General features: G+C 44.0%; 1 protein-coding gene across 6 annotated transcripts in view; it reads right to left on the reverse strand.

Moving 5' to 3' along the window:
- Window positions 1-15306, reverse strand: part of LOC124191440 (fat-like cadherin-related tumor suppressor homolog) — a 67388-nt gene that overhangs the window by 18971 nt on the left and 33111 nt on the right. For 5 of the 6 annotated variants that reach the window (XM_046584643.1, XM_046584644.1, XM_046584648.1 and 2 more), the window contains exons 6-11: window positions 10682-10788; window positions 8414-8615; window positions 6803-6864; window positions 4508-4669; window positions 1861-1974; window positions 208-363 (exon numbers count right to left, since the gene is read on the reverse strand). In XM_046584643.1, the coding sequence (XP_046440599.1) occupies window positions 208-363; window positions 1861-1974; window positions 4508-4669; window positions 6803-6864; window positions 8414-8615; window positions 10682-10788 (803 nt within the window). The remainder of the gene's footprint in view (window positions 1-207; window positions 364-1860; window positions 1975-4507; window positions 4670-6802; window positions 6865-8413; window positions 8616-10681; window positions 10789-15306) is intronic. The other variant, XM_046584645.1, reaches the window with a different exon arrangement.

A 15306-nucleotide genomic window follows, 5' to 3' on the forward strand; every position in this document is an offset into this window, starting at 1 on the left:
ACTTGGAGCTGCTGCCAAATGCAGTCGAGTGGGGAGAATAAGAAGAAACAATCGACAACAAGGGGAAAGATGAGCGACCAGGAAAAACTTTTTGCCGACTCTGGTGAAACGTGAAGAAGAAGAAGAACTCGAAAACGGATATACCAAAACCGGTCGACGTTTCGTCGAGATTGTCCGTTCAAACAATAAAAAATAGCCAAAACTTACGCTGAAGGAGAACTCTTGTCCGGCGGCGAGGCTCTTCTGGGCGTAGACGATGCCGCTGTGCGGATGAATCCGGAAGCGGCCTTTGGTGCTGGCCGTCTCCATCAGGCTGTATTCGACGCGGCCATTTTCGCCAGCGTCTCGGTCGAGTGCTTCCACCTGTACGCGCAAACACCATGTCAAATGCATTAGTACTTCTTTATTTCATTTCCCTTTCGCTGTTTTTTTTTAACGAGTTATTTGGTTATTTTTTTCTCTCTCTCCCGCACCGATTTCCCAAACTACAGAAGACGAGAAGAAATAATAATAATAACAATAATAATAAAAGGTGTAGGTGAAAAATTAAAGATGGAAAAATAAAAATAATAAAATAAAAAAAACATCCGTTGGGAGAAGGACACAACCATCCCGAAACAAATATCGTGTGATTGGCCCTCATTGGTGGTTTGTTTTGTTATTTCCTCGCCGAGAGACGGAAGAAAATATCAAGAATGTAAACGAAATGAGAGACCCAACAAAAGAGGGTATCAAAAATGGAAACAAAACGAAAGATACCATCCAGAACGGAGAATACCGGGAACAATGCCAATCTAAAAGAACCCCAAAAATAAATGCAGTTGGAAAAGGGGAAAATAAAGAAGAAGAAAAAGAAGAAGAAATAGAGAGAAAATACAAAAAAAGAAAATGGGATGTAATAGAGAAAAAGTGAGTGAATAGGTGAAGACACCAACATGTTCTCAGGTAGCCAACTGATGCCGTGTGTGTGTGTAACTTTCACGCACGGTTTCCAATTGTAAGGCACTTGTCCGAAGGAAAACTACCAGCGAAAGAGAAGAAGACAGTTTGACAGGACCCAAACAAAGAAATTCAAGTCCGAGAAGAAAAAAGAAAAATGAAAAAGAGAAGTTTCATGATGAAAAGAAGTTTTTTCCTTCTCGTCTTCTCCATTCTTCTTTTTTACGTGTTTTTGTGTGTTGCTCATAGCTGCTCCTGGAAGCCAAAAGGGACGACGACACACGATGGAAAGGATAAAAATAATAAAGAAAGAAAGAAGAAGTTAAATCAAAAAAAGTACATCTCATGCACCACTAGAGGGATGATACGACGATTGTTAAGGTCTCTCTGGTCTCATCATTGTGTTGTGTCTGTGTCGCCTGGCCGTCGACCAGCACAATATAATGACCATTCCAACTTTATTTCTCTTTTTTTTTTTTTTTTTTTACTTTTTATGATTCCTCCTTAGGATTCCAATCCTTTTGTTCCGTGTCGTTTTGAGATTTTTCTCCCAATGAAAAAGAATGGGTTATATAATATGTAGGAGAAGAGGGCACGCCATGCCACCAAGAATCTCAACCCAGAAATGAAAAAAAAAAATAAAAAGGAAGATGAAGAATGATGGAACAAGTACATACAGACTTCAGGGGGGTGTCTCTCCTACAGGACTACCTACTTCAAGTCGACACCCGAAATTCCAGAAAAAAAAGCCAAAAGAAGAAGAGAAGAGCAGAAAAGTGAAGCCCATAAAGGGGAGGAAATAATTAATGAAAAGGGGGAGAAAAGAAAAGAAACTACTACACCGAAAGTGATTTTCCCAAATTTGGTTTGAAATTGTCCTCCTATTCGGATTTTGTTTTTTTGTTGGGGAGGAGGCCTTACCCTGAAGACTGGACTGCCCAGCAGATTGTCCAGCCGCGAAGTGATCCACAAACTGGTGCTGTTGGACTCTGTTGGACTGTTGGACTCTGGATCGAGCCATTCCTCCGTTTCGTTCTGCGTTGACAACAGACCACAGATGATGTGACATGCTAATTATTTCGATCGAGCGCAACATCAAGGGGGGACCACTACTACTGTCGTCGCCACCCACACAATTCCAAAACCGTTTCCAACGGATTCATCAAAATTAATTGAAAGAAGACAACCAGCCAAAGCAAAAAAAAAAAATAAAAAAACAGAAAAGTGAAATATGACGAATGATTGACGTCGGCGTCAAATGGGGAAATGGCGGACTTGCATCGCGAGTCCAAGAATGATTGAAGCACGTGTCGGCGGCAGACAGCCGCCGACCGGAGTGATGACTTTGTGATTGCCACCCAAGGAAAATTAGAGTCATTGAGCGAGGCCAAAGTGAGTGTTGTTGTCTTTCAAACAAAAAATAAATTTGAAAAGGAAAAATAAAATAAAATAAACCTAAAAATTCTTTCAAGTTTTTTTTCCTTCTTTTTTCCCATTGCATTTTCAAGCCGCTGGATAGAATCTAAAAGGAACAAAAGGTGGGAAACGCCCAGTTCGTTTTTTTTCCCCTTTTTTTTTACTTCCACACTCTTGGACGAAGCAGACAATCATGACGCACTAATTGAATTCGGATGATGCTTGCGATTTTTCGAGTTGGAAAGAAAAAAAAGGGGGGCGGGCGACCTAAGAGTGGGCGGGATATCTTTGCGAGTAAATCAATAGCTATTCAACAAAAAAGACTGGTGACTGGGTGAGGATAATTGTTATGCAGGAGCACCGAGGACGCACACACTGTGAGACAAGGAGTCTCATTAGTCATGTTTTGTGGCCGGCCCTTGTGCAGCAGACAAGTGTCTCTGCAATGTCATCAGTCTTCTTCTTCTTCGCCATTTCTTTGACTCCCTTCGAAGAGCAGCCATCGTAGGGGGAAAACAAAAAAAATGGGGAAAACCTTATGATTATCGTCTTAATCATTGTGATTATTGTTGTTCACCAGTTGACATGGCAAACGCTTGGCGCGACGGGAAACTCCCCTCATCCGAATAACAAGACACGAGAGCTCACAGATGGCCGCCCGTCTTGTCTTGCAGAAAATTCTTCTCGGCAACATTTGACGTGTGTCTCCCAAGTGCTGCCGCCGCCCCTGATGGGAAAATATACTCGCCAAAGAATCCGGGAAAAATGGAAAATGGAAAAAATCATCCGGGACTGGCCGGGACGAAATTTTTCGCAATTGAAACATGTCGACTTTGGGCGATAACGTCAAAAGTATTTCAAAGTCAATTTGTCGGGAACCGGGATGAGACCGTGGGGGAGCCGAGTGACAGGCAACATTCCCTTGGTTTTGTCCTACGCAAGACGGAAAAGCCGGCGTGATTCCGGATGAGATAAATCTCATGTCGGATAAGGCGGAATGTAAGCAAACATTCAAATAGATGAAAGAGGAAATCGTCCATCATCAAAATGATAGCGAGGGCATTTTCCGCGCGAGCATTTCGCCGTGATTGTCCCAATTTAAAAGCAAGAATGGTTGAGTCGGTTCGTGACGATCCGCCGGAATGGGGAATTTAGGGGGAAAAAAGAAAAAAAAAACCTTTTCGCATCATTTGTTCGTCGTCATTGAATAATAATGACGATTTTATATAAAAACTACACCAACCAATCCCACGTTTGCTATTGTCCCGGAATAAACAGAAATGCCACACGAAATGCTATCATCAAACAAACCAATTCCCCGATTGTTTCGCGCGTGACTTGTCATCCGCCCTTTGTTTTCGGCGGATCGACACGAGGCGCAGAGCCCAAGACGCACGAAATTTGAATACCAGTTTGCATAAGCTTCTTTGGGAGTAGGGACTGGTAGTAGCATTTACTAAATCCTAATCGTGACAACACCGGGAATTTCAAATTGAATATCAACTCTCCAAGACTATCCGCCCCTCCCCGTTCCTGTCAGATTGCCAGAAACGCTCACCGTTACAACAACAAGAGAGAAAGACAGAAAGAGAGAGCTCAAAATAAAAATTTCGTGCGGCGGATTCTAGTTAAGGATATACTACACCGTGCAGCCAGTGCCAGTGCCAGGGCTGCGGGGTTTTATTTTACGTGGCGCCCACCGATCTTTTTCTCTCTTTCGTCTCCGCTCTTTCTTTCTTTTCTTTCTTATCTGTCAGTCGTTTTCGCTGTGTTAAACATTAAACGACCGATTAATCTCTTGGCACGTGAAAATGCCTAATATAAGCCCTGGCGGTCCCGGCCCGTCCGTTTCACGGCGGATGTTGCAAAGAACCAGGCCACCCCAAACCAAACCAAAAAAAAAAAAAAAAGTGGAAATAAAACAGACGATCACGGACCGCTTGTTTTTCTTAGCTCGGCAGATGTCTGCCGGAAGAGTCGGGAGACATTTGCTTCTTTTTCCTTTTCATTTAATTGCCGTCTTTTCCTTTTCGTAATTGTTATCTATCTCTCTCGTGTCCCTCCACTCGGTTTGGTTCTGGTCGACGGGGATAGGCGACTTTTGGCCGATTCCCGAAAAGTCGACATTCCGAAATGAATTGAATTTCAATACCTGAAGGACGGCGCTTTCCGGATGAGAGATGACGCTGGCCGGAATTTGAATCTTGTAGAAGCGCTCGAGAAACTCTGGGGCGTTGTCATTAACGTCGTCGACCGTCACCACGACGCGCGTGCTGGATGAAAGCGTCGGATTGCCGTTGTCAATCACCATCACCTAGAAATAAAAGGAATGAACAAGCCAAAAAAAAAAATAAAGTGAGGACGACGCCAAAATTGTTGATTAACAATTGGACAAGAGAGACCAACCAAAAAACCAAAAGTTTGAAAGTTACAAGACAGGACATCTTTCATTTCGCTGTCCCCCCTACTAGTAACATCAACTTTTTGTGTTTCTTTTTTTTTTTATCTTTCCCAAAATCTTTTTTTTTTTATCTTTCCCAAAACAAAATCCATACATCGTACAACATTCGAATCGATCCCCCTTCCCCCTTCATTTTTTTTTTGCGCTGCCGGGCTGCGGATCCTGGGAAAAGATGCATCAGGCGAATGGAAACAGCGGGGAACACTTCCGCTTCGGGAATTTCTCCTCATTGGCCTCGCCCATCCCATCCTTTTCTATTCTTAAACGACTCGTCGTCGGAGAAAAGGAGTAAAGAGAGAGATGGAACAGAAGGAGAGAGGAGTATACATGCAGCACAGCACAGCATCCCACGCTTCCTTGCCGGAAGCGGGAGAAAATAAATGAAAACGACGAAACTTGAACACGAGCAAAAACCCGGGCGAGAAATATTGGATGGCGTCGCAGAGAGTTGCAGAGAGAGAGAAGAGAGAAAGCACAGACTCGTAACATTGGCCTTGTGACTGAATATTTCAGAGCTTCAAACAATCAACTCGGTGCGAGAAGGAGGAGAAAAGCAAGCAGCTACTAGATTTCCAGCCATCCATTCCCCCCCATGCCAAAACGAAAGCTCCTCTCGGCTTCCTTCCGTTCCCTCCATCCTTTGGCGTGTTCTTTCACGTTTGTAGAGCACCGAGCGCTGCTAATTCCCTGTCTGCCAAACTTCCATTAAGGCAACAAAAACTTTTTTCAACTCTCAAAAACTCTCCTTGTCTACTGTGTGCAACTTCTTTGATTTCCCACTCCGGGAGAAGAACTTTACGTTCTATGCTAATGACTAACGAATATATATTATGTGTGTATGCATCCGCGTGGCGCCACTCGACCACTTCTTGTTTTGCTTTGATTTTCTTTTTTCTTTTTCATTTTCATTTTCTCTCTCTCCCATTAAGACGGAGGGGGACGCTTGCATATAAAAGAATATCGAACGAAAAATGGGGTCGTGTTTGTATAAAATCAACGTGCCTCTGCAAATCGAAAGTTAATGCACTACTGGGCAGATCGATGATAGGCGGCCCGATGGATACCAAGAAAAAACAAGAAAAACAAAACAAAAAAAGAGTCGAGTTTGGCATTTTCTGCCCCGGCGTAACGGATTAGTGTGAGAGCAGCCGAGACGGCGCTATACATACGTTCGACCGGGAAAAAAATAAAAAATAAAAGCCGAGAAAAATCCCAAAAATTAAGTGGATCCTATAGACGCTTTTTCTTTTGTGTTACATCACGACGACAGACAAGGCACATTCTTTTTTTTTTTGCCATGACCCAGTTGAGAATAGAGATTAAGTCCTTTGATTTGACATTCTTTGCCCGGCATTTATGTATAAAAGAAGGAGACATCAAACTTCTATTGTCAGAAACTGTGGAATCAATATGAAGTTAAGCATCAAATGGACGAATCGACCAAGTTGTTGCCTATCTCTCTCCCCCCCACCACCTCTTTCCCTCCCGTAATAAACACGGAAAAATCGGGCTGGGGGGAGAGAGAAAAGTATGTGAATATGCCTGGGATATCAATCCAATTTCGTCCACACACTCCAACTCGAGGAAAATGGAATCACAACGGAGTAGGAAGAAGAAAAAGAAAAAAAGAAAATGTCTTTATTGGATCCTGCTGAACAAACCTCTCCCCTATAGACTCTACACCTCCTTCTCCTCCCCCCCATGGCCCCCATGGCCCCCAAGCGTGGGTTGGCGGCGTTCACCAACACCGACTGCTCCCCAGCAGGAACAGTTGGATGTTGTTGCCCAGCTTGCTCTCTCTCTCTCTCTCGTATAAGATACAGGGACCGGCTACATTTAGATAAGCGAGAGAGAGAGACTTTCTCCCCCGCAGACACCATTTTTAGATGTTTCAATGGAAACCAGATGCGTCGTCGACGTCGTCTCTTTTTTCCACCGAAAATGAAAGAGAAGAAGAAGAAGAAGAAAAGTGAATTTGTGTCTTACCTCCAGAATGTGTTCCGTCAAATTCTCTCGATCCAGGCGCCTTCCAGTAGTCGTGATATTGCCTGCGTGGACATCCACCCGGAAGGGAAAAGAAAATCGAAACAAAAAAAAAAGAGACAAAACAAATGTGACATTAGTCATACAGTGTAACACACTCTATAGTCTCTCGGACGTTCGATATATACCCATGTCAAAAGGGAAGATATTATAAAAGAGAAAAGGACTCCAAGGAAACCCTGTAGCGCATAGAAAACAGCCATGGCGTAGAGAGGGAATCATATTGAATCACGAGGTTCTTCTTCTTGTATATGATGGCGCGTGGGCTCGGCCCGGTTACATGTCCCCCCCCACCCTCTTCTCGACCCCCCCCCCTCACATCACGACCCAGTATTTAGATATAGGATTAACACGACAACGTTGTCAAAGTATAGATAGAGAAGAGAGAGCGTCGGTGGGTGGGAGTAGTAGTAGACTAAAGTCGATCGATCGGTCCGGCGACAACCAAGTCGCAGGGGTGAGAAGGTCTTTTGCCACCCTCCCCAATTTCGTGGTAACATCAGGACAGAAAATCAGGAACAAAAAAGAAAGAAAAAGTTTTTTACAGAGTTCCAGCAATTGCTGGAGTAGTAGGTACTACTACCCCCTACCTAGATGATACGACTCTCTTGGCAAATGCTCCTAACCGAGTGGAATGAGTCTCTCTCTCAGCCACAGAGTGTGTGTCGGCCGTGTCCGAATACGTAATTGGGTTCATCACGCCGAGCACGAGGAGGAGAGATATTCCGTGGCTGTATATATACCTGCAGGGTCAATCATTGCCATGATCTCTCCGTTTCCATCCTACTTTTTTTCTCTCTCTCTCTTTCTTTCCCAGCCGGAGAAAAGAGCGACGAGCAACTCTCGGAACTTGTAAAGACTCAATCAAGTCTCTCCCTCTTGCTCGCTTACTTCCCTCACACACACATATAGACGAGCCCAGCCAATAAATAAAAGAAATCAAAAAAATACTCAAAGGGAAAATGTAGAAGCTGCTGGCAAGACCGGATTCTCTATCCTTGTTCTCCCCCCTCCTACTCCACCCTACTCCACCCCTCTTCACTCCGGCGTAGTAGTTGTATCCTCCAGCCACGTTTACTGAGTAATGAGATGTCGACTCCAGGAGGAGCACAACGGAGGGGCCGTGTCCGGATTAAGTTCCTGTTACTATCCGCCCTTAAGATTATATATACGCGATACACTCTACAGACTCTCTTAAATGTTGTACGAGTCGTTTTGCTTTTTTTCGGGACTGCCGGTTCTTCTTCTTTAGTCGGCTTACACATGCCCCTCACTTTCTCCTTAATGTTTTTCATATCGTTAGGAAATAGCGACACGGGGGGGGGGGGAATAATATGAAAATTCTTGAGCTCAATCGGACTGTGCTGGGAAATCCGATCGGAAGAATTATTATCTTCTCATTTTCTTTTTCAATCTCCAAAGTTATTGGCTTTCTAATAGATTAACATGTACTCAAAAAGCTCAACGGAGCATTGATGATGGTGTTGGCGTCATTTTTTTTTTGTTCCTTCTTAAAAATTTCATTTTGATTTGAGAGAGAAATGGCGTACGTACCGGTGTTGGGATCAATGTCGAAGAGAGACTGCGGATTTCCGGCTTTGAGCTGGTAGGTCAGCCTGGAATTGCGATCGCCGTCAATGGCCGTGATTCGGGCGACGGGCGTCTTGGGCGGCGAATTCTCGGCGACGTGGACCCAGTAGACGGGCTCGGCCGTCAGCGGGATGTGATCGTTCTCGTCCAAAACTTCTATAAATACCTGGGCGAGAAAGAAAAAGGGAAAAAAGGGGGGAAAAAATAACGAATTAGTCGGAGCGTAACAACAACAAGATGACGGCGATAAATGACTGGAATTCCCAAACAAGTAATGAAGAGAAGAAAAAGAAAAAGAAAAAAGAGGCCAAGGCGGTCACGATCGACGTCGACGACGTCTTAATCGTTGAATATGAACGACACGCCACGTTAAAAGCCTCGCTCGGCAGACGGCGATGAATTCGTCGGCGATGGATGGAGCAAGCGGCGCCCCGCTTCCAGCCATCCAATCAAAAACGGTCGAAGTTAATCGACTCCGCCACTCGGGTTAATCCCGATGCGGATCAACGTCGATTGGATATCAAAAGTCAATGCCAGGGGGAAGAAGGGGTACGGTATACAGCCATAAAGAGCCGGAAGAGTTTCTCTACACGAGTCATTGTTCAAACTTGGCGCGCTAGCCAACTCCGCAAATGGACGATGGATGTGAGTTTTAAGTGAGCGGCGATGTAGTACAAGTACTTGATCGCCGCCGGCCAACTCAACTCTTACACACTGGTGTTGTAGACGTTGCCGTGCTGTGTCAGCTGGTTGGGATCGTGTTGCCTTTTCTGTTCCCACATGGAATTCATCCTGACGGGCAATAAATCTTCCGTGACTCGACGAGTTTTCAATCGGACAATTAAAAAACAGAAAAAAGAACCAGTCGGCCAAGGAATCCGCCTCCCGCACCAACAACAAAATGTTCATTCACGCTGAAATGAAGGGGGGAGGTGGATAAGCTAGTCGCCTGTCCGTCTCGTCCCTTTCACTAGCGCAACTTTCCAACTTTGCACGCGGCCGTTTTTCGAGCGCGATTTTCCATATGAACCAGCCCCCCACCTTCGGTGTGATATCGGCCCGTCGATGGAATAGGCAAAATCATTTTTCCGACTTTTTCTTCTTTGAGGAAAAAGAATCAAGAAAAAAAGTTTATTTTTGATTTTTTACACGATGCGGATCATTAGCGTGACACGACGGGCTCGTGATCCAATCGACTAATTCAATTTCGTTTTTCTTCACTCTCCGATCGCAAACGGTTGGGTGTAAACTCGTGATCGTGAGCCGATTTCACCCGGAGAGCGAGAGAGAGAGATTCACGTTAGCCCGAAAAACTTTATTTGTAAACATCACGAATGGGGTCCTCCTAAAAACTTTCCCCCCACATTGCAGTGCTCAACTACTCACATCCTACACGCTCATCGCCCACTCGATTCGCCCGTCGTGTTTCTCTCTTCGGATTAAAACGTTCATTTGGCCAAGGCACTCGATATAAAAGTCAATAAACAGATACCATCGACCCCCATCATCACAAAGAGATCGAAAGTGGAAAAAACTTTTGATTCTCTTGAAATCTCTCCCCACCTCCTCCCATCCTACCACCATTACCACAAAACTGTTTATCTTTACGGGCTGGATGAGAGCAACTCTTGAACGGAACCCCCTTGGAGGATCAATGAGGTAATCCTCTGGTGTTTTCAGTTACGACACATCCGTAATAAAAAATTTTGTCTGACGCCATCGTTCGGCTGCCCGTCTCCCATTGAAAAATAAAAAAACTGAAATGGAAAAGGGAGGGGGGGATAAAAGACTCGATCCAGCCCAGCAACCGGAATGGATCAGAGTGCGGAACGGGGGGAAACAACACACACAGGTGTACGTGCTTCTATCAGAATGCCTGGTCACGATATAGTGTGGCGAGGAGGACGCCGTCACCATTCTTAATTCTTCTATTTCGGTTTTCTTACCTCACCAAGAAATGTTCTTCCCCCCCTTCCTGAAATACTACGCGACAAATCAAAATCAAAGGAAATAAAAAAAACCCAGGTACCAGAATCGTCTGGTAGCACCACATGTTTAGAACGGGTTAAATATTCTTCCACCTAACGTAAATCGTCAATCGGAACGCACAAGAGGGGGGAATCCTATTGTCCAGCCAGACAAGCCCACAAAGCTTTATTTCATTTTTTTCTCCTTGAATCATGTTCTCGGATGTAAAATATATCTAAAGGAAACTTGGGGAGAGGAACTTACTTCGATGGAAGCGGAAAGAGTGACGATGCCGTGATCCTGGGCCACCACCGTCAGCCAATAATGCGGCGTAGTTTCACGATCCAGCACGGCTCGAGTCCTGATCGTGCCTATTAAAAGAAAGAGAGAAAAAAAAACAAATTTAAACATCAATTCGTTTTTGACTTGAAATGAGCACCGATTTCGACACGAGATTTTTTCGAACGCACACGTTGAAGACGAGCGCCCGCGGGCTGAGCAGTTAATAGAAAGAAAACGAACTCATCAACGTTCTTTTTTTTTTCAAATATTTTAATGGAAACGTTTTCACTTTCACGAATCGGGAGAGAAATGAAAGAAATAAGAAAAAAAAAGAAAATAACAAAAGTGGAGGGAAACAAGTCCATCCGTTTGATGAGTGGGAACCCAGAGAGCAGTTAAGACCGTCAACAGCTGCACACACACACACACACACACGAGACAAGAAACACGGGAGTGAAATATTTAAGCGACGAGGGTTTTTTTTTGTCTAGTGTCGATGATTGGTGTGTGCAAACCGGACAGGAATCTAAGGCGAAAGGTAATTTACTGCCGCGCATCTTTTCAAATAGAAACATCCTGCAGTCATCCCGAGGAGGGGGGCACTAACACACACACACACACACACGCCCATTCCACTCACAGCATTTGATAATGCACCTCATCAGAGATCTTCAAATGGAGAGATAACCAACTGACGAGTCTATTAACTCTCTCTCCTACTTCGTTTCGTACTTTTTTCTTCTTCTTCTTGTTCAATTTATATTTTTAGTTATTTAAGGAGCGGCAGCAAACTCATCTGGCTTGAATGGCTCCTTTTGCTACCATCAATTTCTGTGACTTTGATCGATAACACGGCGCCAACAAATTATTCCCAATTGGTGGAAACCCCGTGATTGCTCTCAAGACGACCCGACTCGGCAAACGCTAGACGAGAGCCATCACACACAGCACAAAAAAGTTGAGGCAAAATAGAAAACCGAGTTCGAGCAAATAGCCATGGAAAATGAGGTGCGCGGGAGTTTTCAAACGAAATTCTTCTATTTAAATAAAGAAGTAAAAAAAAAAATCAGAAAAGTCCAAAGTGTGTGAACAAGGCCAAAAGTCCAATCTCTTCTCTTCACACACGAGAGAACTTCAAAGGGGGGAAAAAAAAGAAGAACCCAGAGGTTATAATGGTGGGCCCAAAAGTCGCGTTCCATCGTGAAGGACCTCCCGCAGATCCCCAAAGAATAATAATAATAATAATAATAATAAAAGCCATTGCAGGTTATTTTTAAAATTAAAATAAAAATAAATTTCTAGAAAAAATAAATTCTCGCATGGACCATCCAGTTATTTTTCTACTCGGACGATCAAAATGATCGTCATCTCGATAGATCTACGAGCCGTAACGATTGATGACATTTCAAAGACGGGCCCAATAGGAAAGAAAACGGGCAGCCAGAGAGCTACAGGAGATAATAAATGACGGCGAAGAAATCGAAAAAGAAACGCTCGTTTATCTGTCGTCTACAGCTAACACAGAGATCCGATATTGAATGATGAGCCCCGTCCGTAAAAAGATCTACAACTTGCAACACACCAAAATAAATAAACAAGTCGAGAAATAAAAGAAAAGAAAATGAACTTGTGTTGCAAGCCGACGGGTTGATATTATCCATTCAAAACTTATCTCTTTTCACGAAAACAGCCGAGAAAAATAAAAAAGGAAAAATTTTTGATTTGCCTGGCAGCCAATGAAGAAAGAAAAAAGGAACGCAGGCAACAACAAGTACTTCATTAACTCTCACGAAGGAGAAGAGAAGGTCTTATGTCATCTCTCTTTCTAACCACTGCCAAACTCTACACGAAGAGAGGTTGAAACGGAGCGGGGGGAACTTCATAAATAATCAGCCGTATATCATAAAGGTGAAGCGATACGCCAAAAGAGATTCAACGTCATCTTCATCACCAAATCTTCCCCGGATACACTCGAGGCGCACTGCGTGGGGTTTCTGACTGCTCCTTCCAACCATCCGCACGAAAAAAAAAGCTAAACTCCTCTCAATTAATCCGACAAAAGAGCGAAAAGGGCATGAGACGAACGAGAAAAAAAGGGGAAATAAAAATGAACAGATGGCATCGCTAAAGTCCCTTTTCTTCATAAATAGAATCGTGAAAAATAAAAAAAAAAAAAAAAAAATAAAAGTTGAAGTTCTATTTAGTGTGTACAGTAGAGCACAAGTACGCACTTACTTACGGGCAGGGAGAGGAGGGTGGGGGGGGGGGAAGCTTTTTGTGTTCAATCTCGGCTTCGTGTATGTGTGTGTGTTTGATAAGCCGACCTCAATTCCCGTTGGGTGCAGCAGCTCCTCAATTCTCTCACGAGCTCCGAGTGCTCGCCCACCGCGAGTCGGGAGTCGTTTGATTCTCTCTCCTCTCTGCCCCGTGACGTGTTCACAAGGTGTGTAGACTGTATCAACTACAAAATGTCGCCCAGTATGCATGGCTGCTGCTGCCGCCGACTGCCGCTTGCGTAATAACCCCCGTCGCCAGCGACGTTACATGACGACCGCACTTGCCAAATTCCGGAGAAACTCATTGCCACGCAGACAATGTGACTGGGTGGGCGCTCAGATTTGTCTCGCCGGACTGCGACCGGGGGCATATCTTTTTACGGCCGGCAATTTCAGCAAAGAGAGAAAGAAAGAGAGAAAGAAAGAAAGAGAGAGAAAGAGAAAAAATGGAGAAAGGAATGAACAAACAATAAAAATACACCGCGAAACGAATGGCGACTGCCATCGCTCAGACAGGTGCAAGCCAACATGACTAATCGACACGTGTGTTTACTCTTTAACGGTTGATTCTCCCGACAAAAAAAAAAGAAGAAGAAGAAAAAAAGGCCAACGGCAAACTGGTGAAAAGAGCCAACCAGTCACGTCAGCCAGCAAATAAACGATTGCGGTTGTATCAAACGGAAAATTTTCCATTTATCCCCCCAAAAAATGTGTTTCCATTTTATTCTCCGTCGAATAAAACATTTCAAGCTATTCGAAATGATCAAAAATAGGGAAATTACCCAGTTCTTTTTTTTCATTTCATTTCTTCTCTTTCTAGGCCATAAATAATGAAAGAAGACTGTTGTGAGCACTACAAAGTGTGTGTGGTCTGGTTTCCTTTCTCTTTTCACTGGCTGAGATCACGCTACTTTATACGAGTACAACTAGGGACGTTTCAAACACATTTTGATATTTCCGTAACCTTCTACGGTGCCACTCCGGCCGCGGGAATCTTTCGACCTCTCTTTTTTTTCTAGAGTTTCTCGGTATACAGTCTATATTCCTCCGGTGCGGTTACAGATTTCTTCACGTTGATGTGAGCGTGGGGAATAGGCGCGCGGAGGTTCTGCCGAACACATATATATTCGGCAGACAAGACAGACTCGCTCACGCAACAGATCACGTCAGACCACGGGAGAAAGAAAAAAAAGAAAAAAAAAATAAGAGCGACCTGAAGCGACGGCAATCTCTCCTGTCTGTGGGTGGGTGTGTGTGTGTGTGTGTGTGGCTATGAATAGGCCGGTGAGGGGAACTAATGACTTTACAGATTCCTTCTCTCCTTCATCCACCATAAAATATTCCAATAATTCTTTCGACTTCGCCTTTTTGCTCTTCTGTCTCCTCTTGAAGGATTCCAGTCGCCTCTAAAAGTGACGTAATGGCCAGGCATGAAAATCCCTTCCATTTTTATTTATAAACAAATGAAGAGAAGAAGAGAGTGAAGCTTAGTGGGACGAGAGAGAGAGAGGAAACAGGGAGCATGCAAGGGATTATCAGTGATTAGCTTAATGGAACGAGCAAGAAACAAGTCGACAGCGACTATGTGGGTACCCGGGAGCCCAACCAGCCATAGGCCGTGTAGTATAGTGTAGTATCCCGTCTATTTTACCAGACGACCTGGGCCGAACCGAAAAGATTGTTCTTGATTCCTTTCCCAAAATTTTTCATTCTCCTTTTTTTGGTTTCAAAAATAAAATATTCTCACAGCATTTTCCAAAAATAAAACACGATACTAAAAGTTCTTCTTCTTCTTTTTCTACTTTGCTGGGGCTGCTGTTGGAACCGACTGCTCGAGCAGCAGAGGTTATCATCAGACGGCCCATAAACATGTAACCCAACATCCCGGCGTTAGTCGGGACTGACGGATTTGTAGGGGAATGAAAAAAATTCGGAAAAAGAAAATTTTTTGGGTTCAAAAAGAAATGAAACAGAAACGATGAGGCGTCCCGGCGAGGTACTTTCAACACGGTGCAGTTACTACGTTCAGCACATCGCCCCCAAAATGAAAAATGATAAGAGAGAGACTCTGTGTGTGTGTCTGTCTGTCTGTAAAAAGAAAAGAGAATCAAAGAAAGCCACACAGTCATATAAAATCACGAGCAGCTCACGGAGCTCCAAAACATATTTCACTGGCAGATGAGGAAGAAGATGTGAAGACGAAAACATCAAGATGGACATAAAAGAGGCCGAACACTTTCTCACAGGGCTCCACGGCAGAAAAAAACCGCTACGAGAGAAAACTTATTGTCTGCGTTAACATAAATAACAGACGATTCTACAGTCACGAAC

Source organism: Daphnia pulex, chromosome 3 (assembly GCF_021134715.1).
Source record: "Daphnia pulex isolate KAP4 chromosome 3, ASM2113471v1".
NCBI lineage: Eukaryota > Metazoa > Arthropoda > Branchiopoda > Diplostraca > Daphniidae > Daphnia > Daphnia pulex.